This window comes from Condylura cristata, unplaced genomic scaffold, assembly GCF_000260355.1.
Source record: "Condylura cristata isolate star-nosed mole 26May11 unplaced genomic scaffold, ConCri1.0 scaffold00009, whole genome shotgun sequence".
Classification (NCBI taxonomy): Eukaryota; Metazoa; Chordata; class Mammalia; order Eulipotyphla; family Talpidae; genus Condylura; species Condylura cristata.
Window position 1 is genome coordinate 26,730,917 of NW_004567110.1, and position 25,896 is coordinate 26,756,812.

General features: G+C 34.6%; 1 protein-coding gene across 1 annotated transcript in view; it reads left to right on the forward strand.

The window, feature by feature from the left end:
• The window catches only part of RGS22 (regulator of G-protein signaling 22), an 83,640-nt gene that overhangs the window by 51,985 nt on the left and 5,759 nt on the right, over window positions 1–25,896 (forward strand). Inside the window, exons 13-21 of the mRNA XM_012722925.1 lie at window positions 5,878–6,072; window positions 8,761–8,853; window positions 9,723–9,895; window positions 10,837–10,999; window positions 12,912–13,070; window positions 15,235–15,303; window positions 17,407–17,568; window positions 20,516–20,695; window positions 24,520–24,678. Of these exons, the coding sequence (XP_012578379.1) occupies window positions 5,878–6,072; window positions 8,761–8,853; window positions 9,723–9,895; window positions 10,837–10,999; window positions 12,912–13,070; window positions 15,235–15,303; window positions 17,407–17,568; window positions 20,516–20,695; window positions 24,520–24,678 (1,353 nt within the window). The remainder of the gene's footprint in view (window positions 1–5,877; window positions 6,073–8,760; window positions 8,854–9,722; window positions 9,896–10,836; window positions 11,000–12,911; window positions 13,071–15,234; window positions 15,304–17,406; window positions 17,569–20,515; window positions 20,696–24,519; window positions 24,679–25,896) is intronic.

A 25,896-nucleotide genomic window follows, 5' to 3' on the forward strand; every position in this document is an offset into this window, starting at 1 on the left:
TCCATTAACATAACTAACAGCTGAAATGTAACATAACAAATCAACACATGTGCTACAACATTTGGTATTATTCTTGACTTTGCCTTTTAAGGCTACACAGAAATCATTCTTGTTTTTATTGGAACACACATGAGTGTCAAGCTGTAGCTCATCAAATGGCCCTTACTTATGGAAAAGATGCTTCTCCAAAGACGGCGCTTACCTCTGGCACAGTGAGGTTACTTTCTTGGGTAATTCTGTAGCTTGAGAATTGGAATCTAATCTTATTGCTATCATCATTTAGTCCTTGAGACAATGAGAAATTTTGAGAAATCCTAACACAGACTTTTGTGTAAAATACTTTCTGATTTTGCTTTTGACACTGTTAAAAACAAGAACAAATTCAATAAATTCAGAATTTTCCTTCCTCACATATGTTTATCTAGGCTTTAATGCAGTAAGAGAACATCAATACATTCCAGAGCCTACAAAAATTAATAAAATATGGGAATAACAAGCCTGGAATGCATTGTGATATACTTTAAAAGGAGATTTGGATCTATGTCCACTCAAGAATAGCCCAATGAACCATACTTTCAAAATGATTTCATAACCCACTAAGTGGTGATGCTGAAATCTTGCTTGAAAATATCTTATGGTTGAAAATACATAAATTGAAATGGGAACGGTCCTATTTTAATTTGTGCTATCTCCTGTCTAGTGCAATACAACTGTTGTGTATAAGATATGGATTGCATTTAATGAAGTGTCTGAGGTTTCCTTAAAGAGACAAGCAAAGAAATAGGTTTGTGTCTCCCCCATAATCCCAGTAAGCGAATGTGTTTTAAAAGTAATTTAAGTTGAATTTTATTTTAACATCCTTTAGAAAGCAAAGGATTTATCAAAATATTGTTTTTCTTTCTCTGTCTTCATTTCTCCCAATTGTTTCTCTAATCCACTTTCCAGTTCAATCCTTCCTCCTGTCTCCATGGAATCAATCCTACATCCTTTCCCCTCCATCCTCTTGTTAACTAACATATGGCCTTGAGAGCTTAATTAAACAAGAAAATTAACTCCCAGGATTTCAAGACTGAAAGAGACTATTTTAGGCAGAGGCACTGCCTTCCCCTCTATTTGATTCAGACGCCAAGAAAGTGAGTCACCGGCACAGGTGTAGAGTGGGCTGGGCAAGCCGCCCGTCGTGCATTTCCTGATTACATAACCTCTGCGTGTCTCCAGGAGAGATGGAGTTTAGAACCTTGTTATGCACAGTGCCAGGCAGTTTGATCACAGACAGGCAGTGCTTGTGTCTCTTCTCCAAAACTTTCCTGCTGGGTTGTTAAAGCATCATAGGTTAATGTTTAAATTGGAATCATGTCTGCCGCAGCTGTGCCTGAGTGAATCTCTGCTTTAATGTGAATCAGAGTAGCTGACTTGGAAATGAAGGAAGTGTTTTCTTCTCCAACATCAGCTACATTGTTATTTACTCAGTGACTAGAAAGGAAGAACTGGGTGGTCAATAAAAAAAGCAAGTAATCCCCAGATACACTGCTTAACCAGGTTAAACAATGTTTCTAGCCCATAATTAGACTATATTATTTAGCAATATTAACGCATAATCTTTATATACCATTTTAAAATTCATTTAAATCAACTTAAAAATGATTTTTAGCATGTTTATAAAGATTTTAATCTTGTATGTATATGACTGTGTCCTTTATCATCCTTTGTGTTTATAAGTGATCACTTACCCCTGGATTATTAGACACACATATTAGAAAAAGAGTCTCAGATTTTGATGCATAATTCAGTGGAAAATACTATCAGTTGATTCTGTGACCTAGTAAAGAATTGACAATATAATTGAATTTCCTCCTCCATTCTGCCTGATCATGTCTGTTGCTACCACCCAGACGCGAGTACCAGACCTCAAAGGAAGGCAGTAAAATGTATAATGTGGGCTTGGGGTACTAGAGGAAGAATGACCTTTAAAGAAAGCTTCATCTCTCATGCTTCCAGTTCTAATCCTTGCAGTTCTATGATTTTACAATAAGACTAGTTAAGAACTGGGGAGGTGGAAGGAGTACATTGTTTTTAAGGATTATGCGGCTTATCACAGTGGGAACTGTTGCTTAGATGATAAGCAACAATGTTTTGATAAATCTGATTTTAAGAGGGAAAAGAAAGGTAGAAGGGCAATCAAATACCTAAATTTGGTTGCAATCAGATAGGGAATTATTTTTTTAACTTTGAGTACAACTTTCATTTAATGTGTTTACACTTAATAAGGAAGTCTATGAAGATTCAGTCAATATAATTTCTAAATAAAATATTCCATGTTTGAAGATTTGACTTTTGATAACAGCTATTCAATTCATATGATTACAAATTAGGCAAATGGCTATATTTTAGTAAGGAATATCTTCTTTCCTTTATTTCCTTCCTTTCTTTTCAACTTTGTGTCCAGTAGTTCCAACATCTTGTTTTACAGATATTTCATAATTTTATCAAACTCTTGGTGGCTGTTACGTATAAGGATGCCTTATTGTGACAATACCCTATGGGGAAGATCCTACTATTAACCTTAATTAAAAAAATAAATTGTTTTTAAACAGTAAATACTTAGATGAATTTGTAGATAAGCAATTGGATAGACAGACTGATGGTAGATAGATGAGAAACAAAACTGTAATGTTACTGATGGTATGTACACTGTGGACATGTGTGTATCCATTGTACACTTCTGTGTTTGAAATTTTTTATACTAAATAGTTGGGGAAAATATAAGTATTTTTTAAACAGCAGTTCAAAAAACCATAAAGTTTATCACCTAAGCCAAGGATCTTTTGAGAGTGAAAAGAGAACTATTAATTATGCCAGGACAGGAGGTTTAACCCAGTGGGGACATAAGGTTACCCTAATTGTAGCTCCTTGAGACTATGGGCTCTTCAGCCAAACAGTGTGCCTGGGCTCTGGCTCCAGCTGAGCAGAGTGTTTAATTCAGGAAAGGGTCTGGCCATGCTTAGTGAGGAGATTGTGTTTTAGCTTGTTTTTGTTGGGACAGAAATGCTGCTGCTTATTTCTTCCAGTTTTTACACTTCTCAGTTTCTCCTTGTTTCATTGCAGAGATTAAAGAAATAGGACTTGTATTTTGAGAAGGAAACTGAGGAAGTCAAAGAATGTGCTATCACCTGTATGTCATTAATGAAAACTGGAAACACAGGCGGAAAAGAGAAGCTTGGAAAGCAGGGAAAAGAGAATCGTTATGTAATTGAGACACTGAGTTTGAGTGTCCATATACTGTTTAAATAGCTAAAATTTCAGGAATAGCAAGGGCTTCAATTTCAGGAAAGCTGTAACTTACATATATTTGGGTTTCTTCCACATATATTGCTTATTTTTAAGTTTCTGAGAATGGATAAACTCTTCCATCCATCCATCCATCCATCCATCCATCCATCCATCCATCCATCCATCCATCCATCTATCCATCCACCCATCCACCCACTCAGACTAGAGATGAAGGCAGCATATGATTAATGTGGCTATTGAAACAACTTCCATACTGCCTCAAATCTTGATCTGTTTCTCCTCTTTATGGTACAGTGATTTATTTTTAAAAAACCATATTCAATAATGTTAGTTCTCAGAGAGTCTCTATTGTATATCTTAAAGATTCAAATTCATTCTTGAAGGATAAAAATCATATATATACTCTAATACCGATTCCTTTTATAGCATTTTATCTTATGTTCCATTAGCCAGTGGTATCTACTTGAAGCCTACATTCTTTCCACAGGTAATAAAAGTCTAGTTAGGTGTCCCTATCTTGGACCATGTTTTCCTTCTTGAATCATCTTTTGCACTACTCTTTTTTTTTTTTTTTGATTGACTCTAACTCGTCTTTAGAGATTTAGCTTAAGGATTATCTTCTATTTATTCAAACTTTTTTTTTATTGATTTGCCAGTGGTTTACCAAATTAATTTTGAAAGAACAACTTCATACCTCAGTAGATAATATGTCTCACCATATCTACCACCAAAGTTCTAGTGCCATTCCCTCTATCAAATTGACCCCCTCCTCATTCCTCCCCTTCCCCTGGGTAACCACATTTGTTCTGTTTTGTTAATTCCTTTACTCTGATTATTTATATTCTACATATCAGAGTAATTTTCTTTCACTTTCTGTTTCACTTAGCATAATTACTTCAACTTCTAGTTATGTTGTTACAAAAGGGAAAATTTCCTTTTCTATTATACATGAGTAGTATAAGAATTATCTCTTCTTGAAATAGTTTCTGAGAATTTTATTTCTTCATCCCAAGACATAAATGAGTCTTCACTATGGGCTCAGTATAACTCAATAAGCACTTATGGAATCGATTCCTGCCAAGAAGAGTCTTAGGCATTGGACAATCACAGATGAATAAACTTCAGTATTTACCCTCATTGTAGAAGAGAAGACATATAAATACTTAATTGCACTTAAGGGTGATAGGAGTAGTAGAAGAAAAAGTATGATCTTGGGAGAAGGGTATGAGTGAAGTTTTCCCAGAGGAGGAGAAATCCATGCTGGCTTTTTAAAAAGAATAAATTATAGAGTTTTAGCAGTCAGAAAAATATCCAAGATTAAATAAATATGTGCAGTGGTATGGAATATTGAAATAGTGATGTTGTGGGAATTTTTAGAGAAATTGGTATTTGACTGCAAAACTCAAAAGGTGATTATTGGTGCCTGGCTGGTGGGTGTGCTGTGGTGACATGCATCTGAGAGGGTGAGGCGGCTGCCTCATATATAGAGTTATAAATCAGTATTACCTCATTTTTTAAAAAAGGTGATTAAATGGCTTGTGAACCTGAATGTATAATCATAGAATATCTTATTTGTTATCCCTAATCATGTGGTGTTTATCATACTGTATTACATTGGGTCCTATTTATTAATCTTTGAATATGTAAGTTTATCCAAGTATCTAAGATATAGTAGATATTTAGTAAATACATTATTAACATGAAATCTTTAATCTTTAAAATAATTAAAAATTATTTATATTTGGTACAAATCTCTATCAAATCAATTAACTGATTGATCATCTGTGTTTTACCTGAACCTTATCAGATCCAAAGTTTAAGTATACGATGTAAAATACAGGTAATTAGATAGTCTTATTAAAACATTTAAATCTGATATGCAGAGTGTCACATATCCAGTAAACAGCATTTTTAAAGTAAGATGTTATTCAGTTGCTTCTCAAATTTAAATAGCTATTATTATTGACCTCCAGCAACTTTGTCTAGGAAGCTGGAAGTTCTTTGTCTATATCTCTAGTTTCTCATTTCTTCCTTTTATCTCTTCCACATCATTGGACACCAGATGGAGACTTTTTTACAGCAAAAAGAGATCATTAGCCACAGTCATAAAAATTTTGCAACTCCATTGGGTAAGGCATGCAGTCTGCTGGGTCTCTAAACTAGACGACTAATAATCAGTTTTTCAGCCCTGGTGTATTGCATCTTGTTTCCAAAAGGGCATTTCATATCACTTTAGAAATTAGCACAAATATGTCAAAAAATGCCATAGAATTTAAGGAGGTAAAAAACATGGAGCTTCTAATCAGACATAACAATACATAATCATCTGAGAAAAACCGGAATACCCAAATCATATTCTTGTCAACATCCATTGACTAATTGGGTAAGGAAGGAAGAGGGAGATAAAATGGAAAGCAGTCTTCTGAATAAACACACTGCTTTTTCTTAAGCAGTTTGCATATCATTTCAAGAAAAGTCACTTGAGCTTGTTTTGCTATCTTTTACTTTAAAAAAAATTGCCTTTGTTGAGTAATCTGCTATCCATTATGGTTTTCTCCCAATATCTTATCCTTTCTTTCCCTTTAGTATCTTTTTGCCACATATGTTGCTCCTTCAGCCACTTTTGACATTGGACTTCAAAAGGAAAAGAAAAAAGAAATTTATATGAAAATACAGCCACCATTTGAAGATCTTTTTGACACAGCAGAAGAGTATATCCTTCTCCTACTACTTGAGCCCTGGACAATGATGGTGAAATCAGACCAGCTTGCTTACAGAAAGGTATTGTGGCACTGATCAATGGCATGTGAACCTTCAGTCTCCTGCAAAACTAAGGATGAGTGACATTATTCACAAGGGAAAAGTGGAAAATGTCTTGTGGCTGAAGGATTTGGACTTAAGATTTAGGCAGGCTCAAAACTGGGACAGGCATGGACTGTTTTTTTTGCTAGTTTCCCTAAAAAAAAAAGAGCTTCAAATCGATGTCATTTTTAGTTCTCTGTACAAATATGTCAGCAGAGAGAAATCTGAATCTTGGCCTCTTGTAAACCAGCCAAATACACTGTGATCATCTGCTGGCTTTGTCCCTTCTTCCCGTTTCTCAGCAGTGGCTTTAATTTTGATTAATGAAAAAAGCCCGTTTAATTTTATGCTGGATGAGTTACAGTAAATATTACACCCATGGAAAATATAAACGTCTCATATGTATTGTGGAAGCACATTCTCTGACTTCAGTGCTGCTATTTTAAAGCATCCCCAGATGTTCATCAGGTCAGACTGCTTGATTGGATGAAAGTTTCAACACATCCTTTCTCATTCCAAATGAGGTCGTTGTAAGCCTCAGTGCTTGAATATTTTCACTATTCTTATTGATGGGTGGAGGAAATATTTTTAAATATTTATTTTGAATCACAAATTAAAACCATTCATGAGTATTATTTATTTTATTATTATTATTTTTTTTTTAGTTAATGCATGTACCCTGTACATGAGGTCATTTCAGGTGGAACTCAGCTGGCTGCTCCACAGTTTCAGAGAGAGCCATTCTTCCTACTATTAGGAAGAGTGGAGTAAGGAATTAAGGTTAAAGTAGTACCACAACACTATGGAGACAGTTACCTTTGTGGGTTGTGAGTAAAACTATCCATATGGCTTACTGAATTTGTTACAGGGCTCCCCAATGTGAATTGGGTTGCCTGTCTGTAGGTCTTCAACCGTCCGCTTACGATTCAGTCGTATTATGGACACTCAAAAGGTTAAATAATGGATTTATTTATAAGGAGAAAGGTAAAGGGATAACCCAGGGAAAGAGGGAGAGAAACACAGGTTAACTAGGATGTCCTACCAGTTCTGCTGACTTGGACTCCACCGGCATGCTGAAAACCAATTGAGCGCCAAAACGATCAGCTGCGAACCACCAGGCCAAGAGACCCCCAGAACCCACATGTCCGGTTTTATCCCATCCTGGCTGCTCAGCTCCGCCCTCATGTCCCGGTGTGCTTCTTCTTGGTACTGATGGGATTTGGAGTTTTCCAGCATCTGGAGTAGGGGCAGAGTCCATGAAACCTGTACCTGTTGCAATTCCCCCCTTTTGATTTTCATACCACCATATCTATGGTGGCACAGATTTTAGAGTATAGTCAGTCACCAACATTGTCCATGAATGTCCAATATGACAGCCATAAGTGGAAAATAGTCCATTAGTGCATGTGAAAGGGGAAAAAAAACAACTTCTTGGTGTGTATCAAAATCATAGCAACAGAACAAAACAAAACTTTAAAAGCTGTTTAAAAGGTTCTCTCAACCTTGATACCAACTTGGCTGCTCAGCTCCGCCCTCACGTCCCTGCGTGCTTCTTCTTGGTACTGATGGGATTTGGATTTGGGTTTCAGCATCTGGAGTAGGGGCGGAGTCCATGAAACCTGTACCTGTTACAAATTGAACAGACAGAATGATTACATTTTTGTTCCTGATTTCTCTTTGTGCTGAGAAATTAGCATTGCATCCTTTCACCACAATTAAAAAAAATAATAATATTATACTGGAAAATTTAAGATAGCATAAATATGAAATTTTAAAAAATCCTCTCCAGTAATGACTATAGTGTGGAGGAGCATGATTCTGAGATGGTTGGGGAAAAAAAGACTTAGAATTACAACTAACTTCCCTAAACCAAAGCGTTTTGGTATTAGTAGTGATTGTCATAAATGGCATGGACAAATGTTACACACTTTAGTAACAGGAAAAATAAATCTCACTTTGATTCTAGAAACCTCCTTAAATCAGCCCACTGGACTTCTCTAAATGTCCAGCTGACAGGATTAATTACATTAGATTCTTTCCTAAAAAGGATAACCAAGGAGACTACCAAAACTAGCTCTTAAATGCAAAAAGTTCTTTTTCAGTCATCTAAACTGTTTTTTTCTTGCAACAGAGAAATGGAAAATAATCCTGCTGTACTGATTATATAAAGCAGTGTGATCACACTCTGAAGGCTAAGACCTAATATGAGGTTTGATTTGATGTTTGACTCACCTCTGCAGCAGTAAACCTATGCTCACAGACCACTATCATTTCCTATTCTTTTGTAGATTATTTGTCCTTAGAGCTAGCAGTCCCTGCCTTTATGACTTTTACCCCACTATGGTGATAGAAACTACAAATGTGACCCAACATATTACATTGTTGAGTAGTTCAATGGGGTGTCCAGAAAGAATCAGTCCTGGGTGACACCACATCATTCTGCAGAAATGTATGCATATCTTAATCACATGTACTTGAAATCTGAAGTTGTTATAACTAATATTTTTTACTATGTTTGTCCTCCTGCCTTTGCCTACAACATAATTTACTTTATTGGCAAGTGTGTTTGTTTTTTTTAGCCCATTATTGGAAAATTGTGCATTCTTTCCCTACTTTTTCATAATGCACATTCTATTGATGTTGCAAACTTTTTTATTATTTTATTAGGTGGAGCTGGTGGAAGAAATTCGACAGCTAGACTCCACATACTTCAGAAAGCTACAGGCTTTGCATAAAGAGACATTTTCCAAGAAAGCTGAAGTAAGACAACTCTTTACTTAGGCAATCTTTTTTTTTCTTCTTTTATCCTGGAAGGGCTGCCACTGCATAAATTGGCGGGGAGAGATCATACTGTTGATATGCAGAGGATAGGTTGTTTCATTTTCCTGCTGCCTAGTATGCTGCACTTGACAGCTGCCACATTTTATAGATATAGGTTAACAACAAAGTAGATGAAGTAGCAAAAGGAGCTAGGCTACTCACTTGCCTTACCTATGAGCCTCCAGCCATGTTATATTCCTTTGAATATTACTGGTTACTTTCTCTATGACAGCAGCTCTATTTGTGATCAAGGCACAAAATAATTAAATTGAGTTTCCAAATAGAAAATAAACTGTTGTGTAACAACAATCGGCATAAGTGTAAAGAAAAAATATGAAAAGAATGGAAATAATTTGGGGAAGTCAATAAAAAGATCAGGGGAGTGACCAGGACATTACATGTCATTTTGATTTATAAATTTGCCACTTTTGCATTGGCTAAGTAAACCATGATAGATATGGAAAACTGTAAAATGCATGTGTGTATTTACATAAAACATGATAGTTTAGATACATGTTTATAGACATGGAAAATGCTGAGGACATATTATATAAAATAAATATTTTATAAGCAAGTATTTAATAATAATTTATTCAATGTCCCTGAAAAAAAGAAGCAGACGGAATGGAAAGGGACAGCACAGACGCTATTAGGACAGATTCTAGATTCAAAGCTCTTTATGCAGTTTACTGTTGAAATGTTAGATGGTATTGTCCAAATAATTGATTTTTATTTAAGTTTTGCTATTTAAATTGGGAAGATAATTTTTTGTGTTTAGGAGATGTTTATGAAAGGTATTATTTCACTAGGACAGTACTGGTGAAACTGGAACGGGTATTCCATCACACCCTGATCTTTCTAAACAAACAGAATATTGGAATAATGTTCCTGCAGAATATAAACATTTTAATTTTAATGATCTGCTTAACAACAAACTGGAGTTTGAACATTTCCGTCAGTTTCTTGAGGCTCATTCTTCAAGGTGAGGAACATAAGTAATTTTAAATGAATTTCGTCATTTTCTAAGCTATATATATATTTTTAAATTAGTTATTTTTGATAGTGATAGTGATAGAAGTGACTTGGTGCTATGCCAAGTCAAAATTAATGAGCATGACCTGAAAGCTACATAAATAACTTTTTGTTATTTGGGGAGTATATTTTGATAATGGCAACCCCAAATGTGTATTTTTAAGTCTTAAACAATATTTGTTGATACTTTCCCACTGATTAAATTAAAACACTAGTATGTTTATTCTTTCCCTTTTGTGCCTTTTCTTTTGCATCTGTCAAGACAGGGGTCTTAATTGCTACTTCTGAGAAGTGTCCCTTTTATATTTCACTAAGCTATTGAAGTTGTTATAGTATTTTGTAATTTTTATTACCAGTACATAATGAAACAGTGGTGTTTTGCATAGATGTTGGAACCTTATGATGCATTTATGTCATATAAATGTAGCATTGATTAATTGTTTTCTAACATTTTTCTTCAAGATAGTAGATTGGTTAGATCTGGAAACCACATTTCACATAGTTTCCCTTCTTTGTGATAAGAATTATTCTAAATGTAGCATGTTGCCAAATAGATATGCAATTGGCAGAAATTTTCCCATATTGAATTTGACTTTACTAGCCAAATTGTAATAGGGTGAAATAGCTGTGAGATACTACCGATATGGTGGTAGAATCTCTTTGGATTCTGGTATTCCTTCTACTCATTCATATATTTAGACAGGATGAGAAGTATTATAGAGATCACCTAACTGGTCTACAGAGGGATCAGAGATACAATATTGCACTCATTATTCCTTGGTCTAATACTGTGCTAACTAGTCAAGGTAACTAGCTCTGTCAAAATAAAAATAAATAATTTTAATGGGGGAAATAAATAAGGACTGTACTTTGTTTCTGTTTTCGTTTTAGCATGGACCTTATGTGCTGGACAGACATTGAGCAGTACCGAAGGATAGCTTACAGAGATCGAAAGCAAAGGGAGGCAAAATCTATATATATAAAAAACAAATATCTTAATAAAAAATATTTCTTTGGGCCTAATAGTCCAGCTTCCCTGAATCAGCAGGATCAGGTATCAATATATAAACATTTTCTCTATCAAAGTATGAAAGTGTTTCTTTTTATCATTAACCTGAAAATCATTATTTCCTTTTTTGTTTTGTCAAGGTAGCATTTGGTTTATGATATTGTCTGTGATGTAGAGGTATCAGCTCACACCATTAAGTGTTAGTTACCACACTACACTCAACAGTGAGTGTCCCTTTGCCTCTCCATACCTCACTTTCCCCTTCCCCTCCCTTCTCCCCCCATGGTAGTGTCAATTCTACAATAAAATTTCTAGGCTTGTTATGAGTATTGGTTTTACCTGACTCTTTCCTGGTTTTTCTATATTCTACACTTAAGTGACACCGTCTGGTATTTGTCTTTCTTCCTTATGACTTAGTTTACTTGGGATAGTCCTCTTTATTTTGAGGTATGTTGTCACAAAAATCAAGAGTTTATCTTTTCTATTTTTTTTAATTTTAGTTAATTAGTTTTTAACTGAGGCAGCACTGGGGTATCTCCATCAGGTATTATCACCATAGTGCATATACCACCAACGCCTTATCTTTTCTCATAGCTGAATAGTATTCCATTAGGTATATAGTCTTTTTTTCTTTTGCTTTTATCACTTATATTTTAGGCAAATTTTGAGGGTTATTTTTAGGTATTCATAGGACTCTGCACCTTAAATACCTTTAAAATTCTCTCAACTATGACATTATAAAAATGTATTACTCTTAAGTAATTTATAAAATAAATATAGGTTTTATTCATCAATTCATTCACAATTCTATGTGATCAGGATAAGTGCTGAATAAAATCCCTGTACTTTTTAACAAAAACCAGGCATTAACAGTCATAGATCCCATGTCTGTCTCTTTCCTGTTCTTCTTTTAACTGATACTACTCCATACATTCATGCTTAAAAAATCCCTTTTGCCCTTACATTTATTTTTATTTACTAATTTCACAAGGATATTTTTATCACATATTTTATGTAGATTGTACTAGTTCTAATTTCAGTTATGTGGTTAATTTGATTAGCAGTCTTTTTCTTTCTAATACAAAGAAAGAAAAATTAATACAAAGAAAGAAAAAATAATATTAAAATTAATATTATTTGACTAACTGTATGACAGGGTGGCTAAGAAGATTTTTCTTTTATTTTTGTGTAAGAGAATATTACTACTAATAGATTTAACTTATTAATCAAAGGAATGCTAAGAAGGAGGTTGTTTCCCAATACGCAGTTTTGAGCTGTTTGTACACAAAACCAGGTAGAAAACAGAATGATTTATAGCATGAAAAAGCCATCTTTTATTTAAGCTAGTAATCATGGAGAAGGAAGAATTGGGCAACAAAGAAATTGTGTTTTATAAAGGGTGCTACCCTTGCAAGTGAGAGAACAGAGCTGCCCTGCATTGCTATGACAACCGTTATTCCATCATTTGCAACCCAATGTTTGTTGACAATATACATATTTACAATATCTGAGTGAAAGTTGTCTCTTAATTAATTAATGCCCTATTTCTCTCTATACAAAAGAAAATGCTTTCTCAGCTCAGTTTGCCAAGTTCATGGATTTATAGACTACTAGACCTAGAAGAGAACTTAGAAAATTAATAGTCTTATTTTACATGATCCTGAGCCCATGGAGAAATAAATGTCATTACTTGTGGTCACATAGGATAAAATCCCACTCCAGTGTACTTTAAAATATAAGTAAACAGATTCATATATCTAAGACAACTATTGAATAAACCACAAATCTCTTTGTGAAGTAAGGGAAGTCTTCTGTCCTTACAGAAAATGAAAATGGTAGCACCTATTGTGTACTCAGCAAATGGTTTGGGGGGGTGGTGAATGAATAGGTAAATGACTATTGGTGTTTCTTTGCCAAAACAGAAGTTTGTCATTTCTGTTTCATTTTATTTTCTTAGATAATGCAATTAAGTGGTGGCTGGGGAAAAATTCTCCATGAATACCTTGATGCATCTGTTTTAATTGAAATCCAGAAGCATGTTCTGAATAGGCTAGAAAATGTGTGGTTGCCATTGTTTCTTGCAAGTGAACAGTTTGCAGCACGTCAAAAGATAAAGGTTTGTAAATTAGTATAATCTTTGAATAGGAATTCATTAATACCTGTCAAAACACCAGAGGTACAAACTTACCCAGATACTGTATTCTGTGGCAAAGTTGTCAAAAGAATGGAGTCAGACCTCCCAACTTTTGATCATAACATTGACACTTATTAATTGTACAATTTAAAATTTTATATCCTTAAATGCCTCATTTGAAAACAATAGAACTAATTATGGTAATTGCTTCATGAGATTATGAAGATGAGATGAAATGATGTATGGTGCCTGGCACATAGCAAATTCTCAACTATTATTAGTTAATAATGTAGTTATTTTAATGTAATTTTATTGTCCTCACAAAAATGGGCAATGAGTACCCCATACTGTAGAAAATTATGCAGCTCTCCATATTAAATGAAATCTTGAGATAAAAATATCAAAATGAGAGTATTAAAGATTAAAGATATTTTTGATTGAGTGCTAATAGTATTATCTTCTATACATATAAAGGATGCAGAATAATGTATAGAAAATAATACCATTATGTATACTTATACCTCTATATCTGCCCATTATGCATTTTGCTCTGTCTCTCTTTATTCGTGGAAAAGATCTGAAAGGATCTGTAATCTAGGAATGGGTTTAGAAAGAGAGAATTTTACTTTTTACTTGATAAAGGAGAGGGGTTGCTTTGCTTTATTTTTATTTTATAAGAAATATCTATTACTCTGATAATTTAAAATGTGACTGTATAACAGGCAAATGTAACCTTTACAAAAATAATGGGGCAGAGAGTGTAATTTTGGATTTTAGTATATAAAATATATGCCATTAGCCTTGATCAGGACAGAACTTAAAAAGCTGCCCCATATATCCAATATGTCAAACACTTTGAGTCTTATTTATATGGAAATACCCCAGCTTTCTATACTCCTTAAGTTAGAAAAAACAATACAGCTGGGAGTATAGAATATATAGTGTGGATAAGAAAAGATGATTTACTGCAGGCAGAAAATTCCTGGAAATAACCTTTGGTCCAGCTCACATTTCCTCATTCCCTTTCTTCACACTAACTCCATATTTCAATCCAATGCCAAATAAAAAGACATTTGTCTACAGATATTATTTGCTATATTTTCTCACTGTATTTAGCACAATTTTGTTGTAAGTTATAGCCATTTCCTGATTTGGCATTCTCTGGATTCAGGCAACATTAAGCCAAAGACAAAAGTGAAGGGAAAGAATTTATTATAAAGTGATGCGAGAGGGGTCCTCCCTGGTGGTGCAAGGGGTTAAAGTACAGCACTGCAAAGCTAGCCGTAGCCACTTCAGCTCAAATTAGATGATTCCCCACCCTTCCAGATGATCCACCTGGTGGAGCAGACCTCTCCTGTCTTGCCTGCTGCTCCCTTCAGCATGTACTTCATCAATCTACCTGTTCTAAGCCCCACTCTGTCTCTGGGAAATCCTCTCACCACCCCTGCACCTTTGTCCTATACCCAGTTCTATATGCATAAATAAAATAAATCTTTTTAAAAAGTAAAAATAAAGAAATTAAATGGCACTAGAGCATCTCATTACACCCAGGGGAGTTGACACCTAAGCTTTAGAAAAGCCAGGCACCAGGAGCACCTGGGACCCAGCAAGAGTTCCCAGATCTTCTCCCCAAAGTCATGGTTATCGAACACTTGGAGGCAGAACTTCTTGTGTAATTCAGCTCCCATCTCTCCCTGCTATGCAGCTCTCACGTAGCTGGAGAAGTTTCTGAAGGGAAACTGTTGACTAAACAAAACCTCAAGAAATGTCTACTGTATTTCCCCGTGGTGTTGACTAATTTGTACACTCTTCTAAAATGTGTTGGTGCTACAAAAAAAAAAAAGTGCACAAAAGTCTGGGAAGCTCTATCTCTGCAGCTTCAGTCTATTACCTACACTGGGACAATATAGTATTATTATATATATAATATGGTACCATTAACATTTGCTGATGAGGAAACTTACAGAAAATTTGAGTAACCAGGGACCTAGAAGCTTCCATTTCTCAGTCTGATCACTTTTTCCTGAACTGTGCTATCTCTTAGCTATGCTGACCTTTACTTCACCTTTTGAAGCTATTAGATTAAATAATTTCCAAAACTTGACATTCTGAAAAATTGTGATAAAATAATTGGTTTTGCTTTTAGGTACAAATGAAAGACATAGCTGAAGAGCTCTTACTACAGAAGCATGGAAGGAAAATTGGGGTCTGGAAGGCAAGTAATATTTGTTATTCTTCCCTTTATAAGTTCCCCTCTGTCAAAGCATTATTTTTCTTCCTCTTCTTACTCAAAGACCCTTATTGTAGACACTGTTTTCTAAACCCCCAATTGACTGAAGACACTGTTTTTAATTGGCTGACGAAATCTGGGAAAAGTGTGACTCTAGCAACCTTTAAGAACCCTGTTCTTAAAGAGTTTCTTGACCTGTTCAACCCTAGAAATGGACTTTAAATATGTATTGTACTTTATTTTGCCACTGATGGATTTATTGAGTTGAGCTATTCATTCTAGCACATGGCAGTTTGTTTTCTGAGTGCCAGTTACATAAAAAGAATGAGAAGTAAACAGCATAATCAGGAGGTTGAATTATCTTTACATTATCCTCTTTACGTAGAAATACATTTTAGCTTTAAAAGATTTAGAATAACTATCATTTTGGTGATTATTTAAACCTCTGGTATATGTTACCTTACTAGAAACTGCCTGTTTTGCTTCTTAACAAGCACAATAAACACAGTCTTCTTTTTGAGCCTACACACACACACACACACACACACACATACACACACATATATTCATTCTTCTTGCTAGAATAGCAAACTAGATCCAGATGACCCCTTGCAAACTGACAAAAATAAAATTTTATTTGAACGTTAAAAGAGTGTATGTATCTACTAGAATGCTCTTTTTCTGTATTTTCATCTTGAAATAAACTTATTCTCTTTGTTTTTTGCTCTATTTTTATTGAAATGTTAAAGAACAATATTTCATACTATCGTGCATTATATATTATGTTATTTTCTGCTTAACTTACAGGTTTTAGTTAAATTGCTATGTTTTACTATCTTAAGAAGCAGGTCTTAAAACATTATTTGCTGAGTGGGTTTTAAATAAACATCCCATTCTAATACATAGTTGTTCCTATTTATAGGGCTATAATTTTAATATGGACCATATGGTGAGGGTCTTCGCTTTTTGTCCAGAGAGCACATGTGCCTCACTAAAATAGTGATCTGTCCCTCACTTTCTCTGAGTCAAAGGATTAACATCCATCTAGATTGGCTGGAGTTACCTTTGCGTTTTAGTTTCCAGCTCAGATGTCATCCTTAGGGTCCTTCTTTATAAAGTTTTTACTCTTCAGGCTGAATTAGGTATTCCTTCTTTTGTGTTCCCACAGCACTTTCTGCATAACTCTATTAAGCACTTATCGTAATGGTCACATAGGACTTGTTTCAAGAAACTTAATTTATGCACTGACAGTAGTGGAATTTATCTGTTATATTTTTTAATCTTAAGAGTCCAAAGCGGGAGTGAATATGTCATCTAAAATGGTAAAAGTAAAAAAAAGGTAGACATCTTAGATTGCAAAATTATAAGGATATAAAATAAAACTTTTTTTATTAAATTAAGAGTAAAGCCTTTAAACATTATTGAAACACTATGGTCCTTCTGACTTTTTGTTCTGTAAATTGAATCCTCAGTAGAGGAACTTTATTATTAAAAGTAACATAATAATAACCATGTGTTATTATTAATTACAATAAATAATTTATTGTTAAATAATATAGATGTTTCATTTAAACATATGATTTTTCCAAGACAGAATTACAGTGAAACTCTGTAGTAGATTTCCTGTTTAAATGATCAATTGGTAATCTCTAAAAATTATGAAGAGATACCTTAAAAGTCCAACTCTTAAGTTTTACTTTTCAAAAGGCAGTAGTTATATATTAATATACAACATATATAAGTAATCATAAACTTAAAATATGAATATTTTGTTCTGCTTAAGCATGGAACTTTTGCTATACACTAACATGTAGTTTTTCATTATAGTCCCAAACTGTAATGAATGATGTTAACCTTCTTAAGCGATATACTCATATGTTCTAAATCATCCATTTATTTTTCCCTCTACCTTGTAAAAATTGAGGCATTATAAAAGTGCAGAAACTAAGGGGAAGGTGCCGGTTTTTGTTTTCTATAAAATGTCAACAGTCAGAACTAAGGGAGATAGAAGTTGGTGATTTTTAGCCTAATAAATGATTATTAGGTTTCAGAGCATGGCTAATTTTATGTATTTTCTGTTTTGGAAAGCCTGTGGAAAGTAAGTGGATATCTTCATCTTGTGAAATCATTGCTTTTCGTAAAGCATTATTGAATCCAGTTACTGCAAGACAATTTCAACGGTTTGTGGCTCTAAAAGGAGATTTACTGGAAAATGGGGTACTCTTTTGGCAAGAAGTACAAAAATATAAGGTATTGTACTGGGAACTGAAGTAAACCACCTCATTTGGAGAAGGAAATGCATTAAGAGATCAGAATCTTAACTGTAACTTTATGGGCAAGATTTATGTAAGATATTCCAATTTTGCCATCTTTATACCAGTGTGTAAATATTGAAATATTTATTGTTCTAAATAAAATGCACTTATTATTACAAGGAATATTGAACCCTGAAGTTATAGTTTTAGATTTTTCCAACTATTTCCATATATTATCATCTGATGAGAACCTTCCTGAAAGTGTTAACTTTATTTCTGCATATCATTTGTCTATAAATGTACTATATACATTTTCTTCCTAAAGAGATTCATATTCAGAACTTTAACCACGATCTTGTTACAAGAATTCTTCTCAAGAATATTTATACAGTAGCCAAAGATAGTAGGTTACTGGTAAACAAGCCTATAGAGATGAAAGAGGATTTTTTTTTATTGGTACAGATAATCAAATTTTAAACAAAATAATTAAGTGAAAAATCCAAGTGGCTATGTGCAAGATCCCCCCTATGCCTTTCTGTTAGTAATTTTGGTAGTGTTCTCAACTTGGAAATTTTCTTAGAATAAAAAAATTTCAAGATGCTTTTTAAAAATTTTTCACAAAAAAGTAAGTATTTAAGAAATTTTGGAGAATCTTAAGGAGGTAGAGTCTGTTTTCCAGAATGGTCAGTTATGATTGTGGGTTGGGCAAAACTGTCTTTGAGCCAATATGAATATGAGTAAGTCCAACCCTGCTAGGATGAGAGGCAAATCCTTGCCAAAGAGTGTTAAAGAAACTATAGATTCATACATACTCAGCCCATACTTTTGTGACTATTTCTCATTCCAGACTGCCCTTTATCTTCTTTTTAAAATACTGTAATATAGTTCAATACTAGTTAACTATTGAAAACCATGCTATAGTAGTGGATTTGCAAAGGCTTTATTAAGTATTTAAAGTGTCAACCATTATGCTAAATTATAGCGCTCAAATGGTGAACACACCTCTCTCCTACCCAGGGAAGGAGACATCTCTGAAAACCATTATCATGAAGTAGTATGTGAGGTGAAGACTATCGTTCTCCCCATTTTACAGATGAAAAAGCTAAAGCACAGAAAAGTTGAGAAATTCCTAATGTCCTACAGTTATTTAAATGGTGAAACTAGAATCGGAACCGAGACTTTTTGTTGTAAATCTCATGCTTTTACTTATTATTGCTCCCTCTCAGTAATGACTGTGATAATATGCAGAGCTGGTAACAATATTCTTAACCAAACGTGGTTTTGAATTGTGATAAAGAGAGAGAGAATCCAGATGTTCAACAGTAGGACACTGATCATTTAATTATGATGCATCAATATATAATACATCTATATAATAGAATAATGTAGAATAATCAATGATTATATTATTGAAAAGTTTTTATTATTGGTTTATACTTACTGTTGCTTAGCAAACAGTATGATTTAATCTACAATGGGGGGGTGTATGTGTGTGTACACAAAAAAAAGACTGAAAGTGTATTTTAAGCCAAAAACTATTTACTGAGCACCAACCAAGGGCCAGGAAAATAGGATTCAGTTGTGATTCAGTCTTCCCTCTTAGAGTCAGAGGTTAGGGGAGAGGAATAGATAAGTGTTAGGTAAGGCAGTTAGTGATTAGTGCAGTGCTGAAGAAGCACAGGATATTATGGAAGGACCCAGGATGGACAAGTCTCCTGGCCAAGGAGGGCAGGAGAGGGAGGTGGTGGCAGAAAGCTTACAAGAAGAAAGTGTGCGTAAGTTGAGACTTTCAAAGTTAACTACGCTAATACTATGGTAGGGCAGAACTGTCAGAAAGAATCATCAATTGTTATTCAGTCTAAATCCTTTTTCCTTCACTTGTATAACTCCAGAAATTTGTTTTTCTTTCACAAACTTTATATTCCATAATTATAACCAGGCTCACAAAATAATTTTGTACGATAATTTCACTGGTAACGGCAAATAAAATATTTTTCTTTACAAAAATTATATGGTATAAATAGGTTTTTTTCCTGAGGGAACAGAGTAAATTTAGATGTTTGCTTAAGTTTTAAATTAAGTAGAAAGTGCTAACTGTTGTCACAATGTAACATTTCTTTCAAGCTTTTTTTTTTTCAAACTTATAAACTATGCCAAACTATATGTGAAGTTTCGTGTGGCAAGCACTAGAATTTTTCTTATTTTAATCATGTCCACAAGACAGCTTTCATAATGTCCACCCTACAATGAGTACTTAATAATTTTGGCTTCCTGCTGGTCTAGATCTAGAAGTTCCCTTTTTTTTTTTTAAATTTTTTTGCTTTCTAGTGATATAGAAATCATTGTCTTGACAAAAAAGTGACATAATACAAGCAAGGCTACCTCTTGATTTAAACAAAATGACATGAAACTGGCGAGTTTTAATGTATGGTCACAATAGTGTATGATCTTTAGTTGAAAAGATGATGTAATGGGTTTAACTAAAAGCATATAGGTACTAAGATATGCATGGTGGCACACCTGTCCCCCAGATCACTCTGGTGTGGTCCTCACACCCTGTGCATGCCTACATGCTCAGACTACTTACTGTCTCAGGCTGAGTTCAGCTAGAGACACAAAAACAGTGATATGTAGTGTGTATAGCAAGTACTAGATATGTACTTGTTAAGTGAGTCAAAATAGCCACTAAAACTGTTCCTTTGCCTAGAAACAGTAATCGGGATTAAAAGACGTCTGTGTTTGTATTAAGATATATGAACCTGAGTTCCTCCAACCCAAGGAAATAAAAGCTGTTTTTTTTTTTTTAAGATAATCTTGGCATTGCCCAGTGACCTCTTTTTCTGAAGTAAAATTGTATATGTTAACTGAAACACATATTGGCACAACCCATGTTCTGCTGGTGCTTTAATCATGTATTGCTCTTTTTTATTCCCTTTCTTCAGGACTTGTGCCATTCTCACTGTGAGCAGTCCATTATCCATAAGAAGATCATGACTATTATCAACTGCTTCATTAACTCCAGTATTCCACCAGCTTTACAAATAGACATTCCACACGAGCAAGCCCAGAAGATTATTGAACACAGGAAGGAGTTAGGACCATACGTATTTAGAGAAGCACAGGTAAAGAGTACACAGCACATGGCTAAGCCTATTTCAAAATAGAATGACAGCCTGGGTATTCTTTTAAAACTTTTGCATTGCGAGCCCTCCCTGGTGGCGCAGCAGGTTGAGGCACAGCATTAAGAAGCCAAAGCCACTTCAGCATGAGTTCAATCCACGCTCCAAAGGTGACCCACATGGCACAGCAGACCTCTCCTGACCCGCCCACTGCTTCCCTCAGCAGGGTACCTCATCAATCGGCTTGTTCTGTTCCCCATTCTGTCTCTGGTGAATCCTCTCACTGCCCCTACACTTCTGGCCTGTACCCCAGTTCTGTATGCATAAATAAATAAATAAATAAATAAAAACTTTTGCATTGCACATATTTGGCAATGCCTAACATTGGGACTTACTCAAAAAAAAAAAAAAATCTTTGCATATGCCACAGACCATAAGAAACTAGCAACTTGCTAGTTTTTTGATGATAATATATAGCTAATGCAGTTATTTAGATGTTGTTCTTTGACTTCCCATGGTTATCATATTTATTTCAAACATATAAAACTCCAGCTAATTCCTCCTTCCTTTCCCACCATTCATATTTCCTTTTAAAATATCGGCTACCACAAAAATATGTGTGTCCCAAGATTTGTGTATTTTTAAAGATTGGAATATTCACATAACTCATAAAATAAGTGATAGGAGATTTAAGCACCCGACCAACATAAAGTACACAAGCTCGTGAAAGGAAAATCATGCCTGCTAACTGCTCAAGTTACTTCTTTTTAATATAAATAATAGAAAACTGTGATTTGGTGAACATAATTTATTTGCATTTTAAAAAGCCTTTTAGTGATGTTGTTCCTGAAAAATGATTAAGAAAAATAAATTACAATCGGGGTAATAGTGATGGCCATGTCATGATTTAAGTGATAGGAAACAGAGATTTAGGGTAGGGCTGCCCCTGAGCGTGGAAAAAGGCCATTATTCCTGAACATTCATTTGCGAGCCAGCTGTGTTCTAAGTCCTCTGAGGAACTGAAAGTGGACTCACAATCCAAATTATGCATTAAAATGGGCAAAAATATAAAGGCATGATTGAGGATGTGCTAGAGAGAAATAGAAAAAACATGAAGCCGGAATTGGAGCATCTGTTAATGAAAAGATTGGAGGGATCTCTTCACCAAAATGAGGTCTCCTGATAAGCAGTCCAGGATTTGACCATGGAGATCAAAGACTGAGTCTGGCGGTGAATGTCTGGAGCTGCTTACCTGGGGCGGTTCTGGCATATGCTCGGGAGATGGCAGCCAGTGAGCCTCATTAGAGGTGTCTGCCTTCTCCTTGATTTCTTAAAACAGAGTCCTAAGAAGATTAGACATAATCTTAAATGTAGACTTTGGATCATCTGAAAATGAGGGAACCCTGATTTGGGAGCCTCACCCCTCCAAGCAGGCTATTCCTCCTGTATTTCCTAAGAGGCTCAGGGAATGGCACAACTATTCAGCTGGAAATCTGGTTGTCATTTTCACGTCTTCCCTTTCCTTCATTCACTTATTCCCTTAGCTTCATCCCCTAAAATGTATCCATTTGTCCTTGAAATCTGTCATTCTTTCCACTTTTCTGCAATTCCAGCCACCATTTCAGTTCACAGCTGCAACATGTGTCACATTAATTACCAAAACGCCCTACACCTGGACGTTCTTCACCATATAATTCATCTTTTTCAAAATGTATACCCGATCATGTTGCTTCTCTACTTAAAAGATGTCCACTGTTCTCCACTGCCCTCAGAATGCAGACTATACTCATATCTTTCTAGCAACATCTCTTCCCAGTCTTTGTCATCTGCCACCATCTTACTTAAATATTTGTTATTCGATAAATGGGTCTGACTCTCTTCTTTCCTGGGCTTTTACAGTTGTTTTCTCTCCTTTGCATTTCTGTGATATTCTATATTTTACCTGTGAGAATACTTGTCACACAGCATTGAAAATGATTCTCACATCTCACTTTCCCATTAGACTAAAAGCATGTTGAGGGCAGGGAATGTTTCTTATTTTCTTTTGTGGTCTGAAGGGTTGACATAAAGTAGGCACTCACTAACATTTTGAACACATGATTTGAATAATATAAGAAGATGTCATCCATAATGGAAAGGAGTAAGATCAAATTGGAAATGAGAGCAAAGTTGAGAGCCATCTTTGTTGAATAGTAAGTAAGAACCTCATCTATCTTGGTATTGTTCTCAGTTAAGCCTCTGCTTATCACCTACCAGCACCCCTAGTAGTTAGAAAGCTTTCACCACTCAGCTAATTTTCACTGGCCCATTTAAAGTATTTCACTTTAAAAATTTCCACTGGCTCATACTAAAACGATTTGCTCATCTGCAAAGTAATTCATTATTCATTTAAAACATTAAAATGTTTTCTTATCCACAGCTTAGTTATCTTTTAAGGTTTTGGAGATTCAGGGCAATTTTAATGACTAACATGTATGCTATTAACCTAAAATCTTAATGGCAACTTTTGGGACTAGAGCAATTTTATGTCCTCCATTGAAAAACTGCATCCCAACTGGTTTGCTTTTATGCAAAGAACTTCTGTCAATAGATGGAAATACATTTGAGAGCTGGGAATGACTCAGGCTTTAGAGACAACTGAGAAGTAAGGCCAGTAGTTGGCAAATAGAGGAGGTGGTAGATTTAAATTTAAAAAGTCTATATAAAAACGACCATAATCCCTTAACACTGGAGCAGATGATTTACTTAACTGAAAGCATGGCAAATAAATATAATTGAAAAGTTTTTGAAGTATTGCATTTATCAAATGTTTCATGTTCATAATTAATAACTTTTGTGCTCATAATCCTCGTAAGTTATGGAATTCCTTGACATGATTATGTTTTAAAAGAAGTAAATATTCATGTACAGAAAAGAGAAGTAGTGAAATGTACCAATTTTGGACTCTGCTGAGCTGTGCAGTATATACTTTTCAAAAAGTCCTCTTTTTTTTCCCTGAAGAATTGGCTTGGAGCCTAATGGGATGGTTCATTTTCCTCCAGGGTATTAGGTAAAGGCCATTCCTAGCAACAAGATGTTGGACTTGATCTGATGTGGCAAGTCCTACCTTCTTGGAAATAATGTATGCCTCTGGAACTAATGGAAAAAGTTGGCATGGGAATTTGAGCAACAATTCTTATCTCTATAAATATCACAATTAATCATTTAATGTAGAGTGTCCTCATAGAAAGCATTTGTCCAGGATACCAGTCCGCTTTTTAAATGCTACTTTTCTTGCTCCAACATAAAAGAGAGATTATATCATTTAAAAGTTACTCAAGATTTATTCTTAGATCTGCAGCTTTGTTTAAGAGCTTTTCCAGAGGCAAAATGGTATTTCCTTTCTCTAAAAGAAAGAGAAGGGGGTGGGGAGGCACAGAAGAGAGGAGTTCCCCTTGATGAACTGAATATTTGGAATACTTGCATAAAACAGTAGAGTATGTGGCAGATCGACTAGTATATGTTTTAAAAGAAAACATAAATTTCTTATTTAAAAAGACCTAATGGACTCTTTATTAATACAATCAATTGGTTAGGGAAACATAAAGTAGAAAGTGACTTTTAAGTATATTTAAGTGTTTTCTTCTTTAAAGAAAGGTTTCTCATTGGTAGTAAAACACATTGATGATAAGCATGTGCTGAGCTAAACTATACCAAGATGTCTGGAGACAATAAGTTGGAGGAAACATGCTCTATATTAAAGATAGAATGTAATCCATTATTATGGTGAATTAGTTTAAATTGGTACATTTGTAATATGAGACATGCTTTGTTTTTTTTCCATACAGATGACAATTTTTGGTGTTCTGTTTAAATATTGGCCTCAGTTTTGTGAGTTTAGGAAGAACTTAACTGATGAAAAAATTATGAGTGTTTTAGAGAGAAGACAAGAGTATAATAAGCAGAAAAAAAAATTGGCAGTCACAGAGGATGAAAAACATGCAAAGGTGAGTCAAGATTCATTTTGGTTTAAGCAGACCTTTAAAAGTTATGGGAGTATGGGTGAATTTATAGAATTTGGTCGGGGAAAAATGTAGAGAAGTTACTGAACACAGATTTTAGTTGCTTTACAGCCTCCAGTCAGAGGTTTTAAACTTGGTTTGAATTCCTCAAAATTCATCTCAAATGCTCTCTCTTTCGTGTGAAAGCTTCCCTACAAGTTGGCCTAAGCAATCCACATTCTCTTTACTAGTGATCCTGCCTAGTTGGAGACCATATATTGTCTTGTAAATGAATTTTTACATGCTGTCTTCACTGGACCAAGATCCTCGAGATAGTATTTGTCTTACTCATCTGTCTTACAGATATGAATAATGGTTTATAACACATGCTCAGTTACTGATCATTATTTGCTGAAATATTAGGAATGAATGAATAAATAAAAAAGATATTCTGTATAGAGGTAGGAGTTTTACTATTAAAATGACTCAATGAAACATTGTGAAATTTGTAAGTATGACTCAAAAATTGTCCAGTTTACCCCTCTCCCATTATTGATTTTCTCTGAATGAAAAAGGGGAACTCTTCCCAAGTAATGTTCTTTACCTTACTGTAAGCTTTTGTTCCTATTGTTTCCATATTTCTGATTTGTAGTATTATTTCATATATGCAAGTTTTTTTGAGGAATGTTGAATTCATTTGGAGCTCCTAAATCAGATTTCCTGATTCATGATTGGATCTTAGAGATTACTGCCTCAACTAAAATGTTAAGAGTTCTCTCTTTTTATTCTTCTAATGGTTTTATATAGACATCACCTGCCACTTCTCTTTTCATTTCTAAATGTCTTTCTGTGTTCTCAACCATCAATAACAGAATGTGGCAAAATATTGATAGCTTCTTGGCAAAGTAATAGATACCTTCAACTTAGTAAGCATCCTAGCAAATCGACTTGCATATACATATACCCTAGAGCAATTCATTTACATAAATGTCAGGAGACATGAAAATGATTTATGACAAACATTTTCAGTAACAAAAAACAGGAAACTACCCAAATGTCTATTAACAGGAGACTGGATAAGTAAATTCATACAGTAAAATAGTGTGCTATGATAAAAAATAAGTAATGACCACAACAATAAAAATGGATAAAAGTCAGGAGTACAATGTTAAATTGAAAAATTTGCAAAAGGATAGAAGCAATTATATTACATAGAGATATATT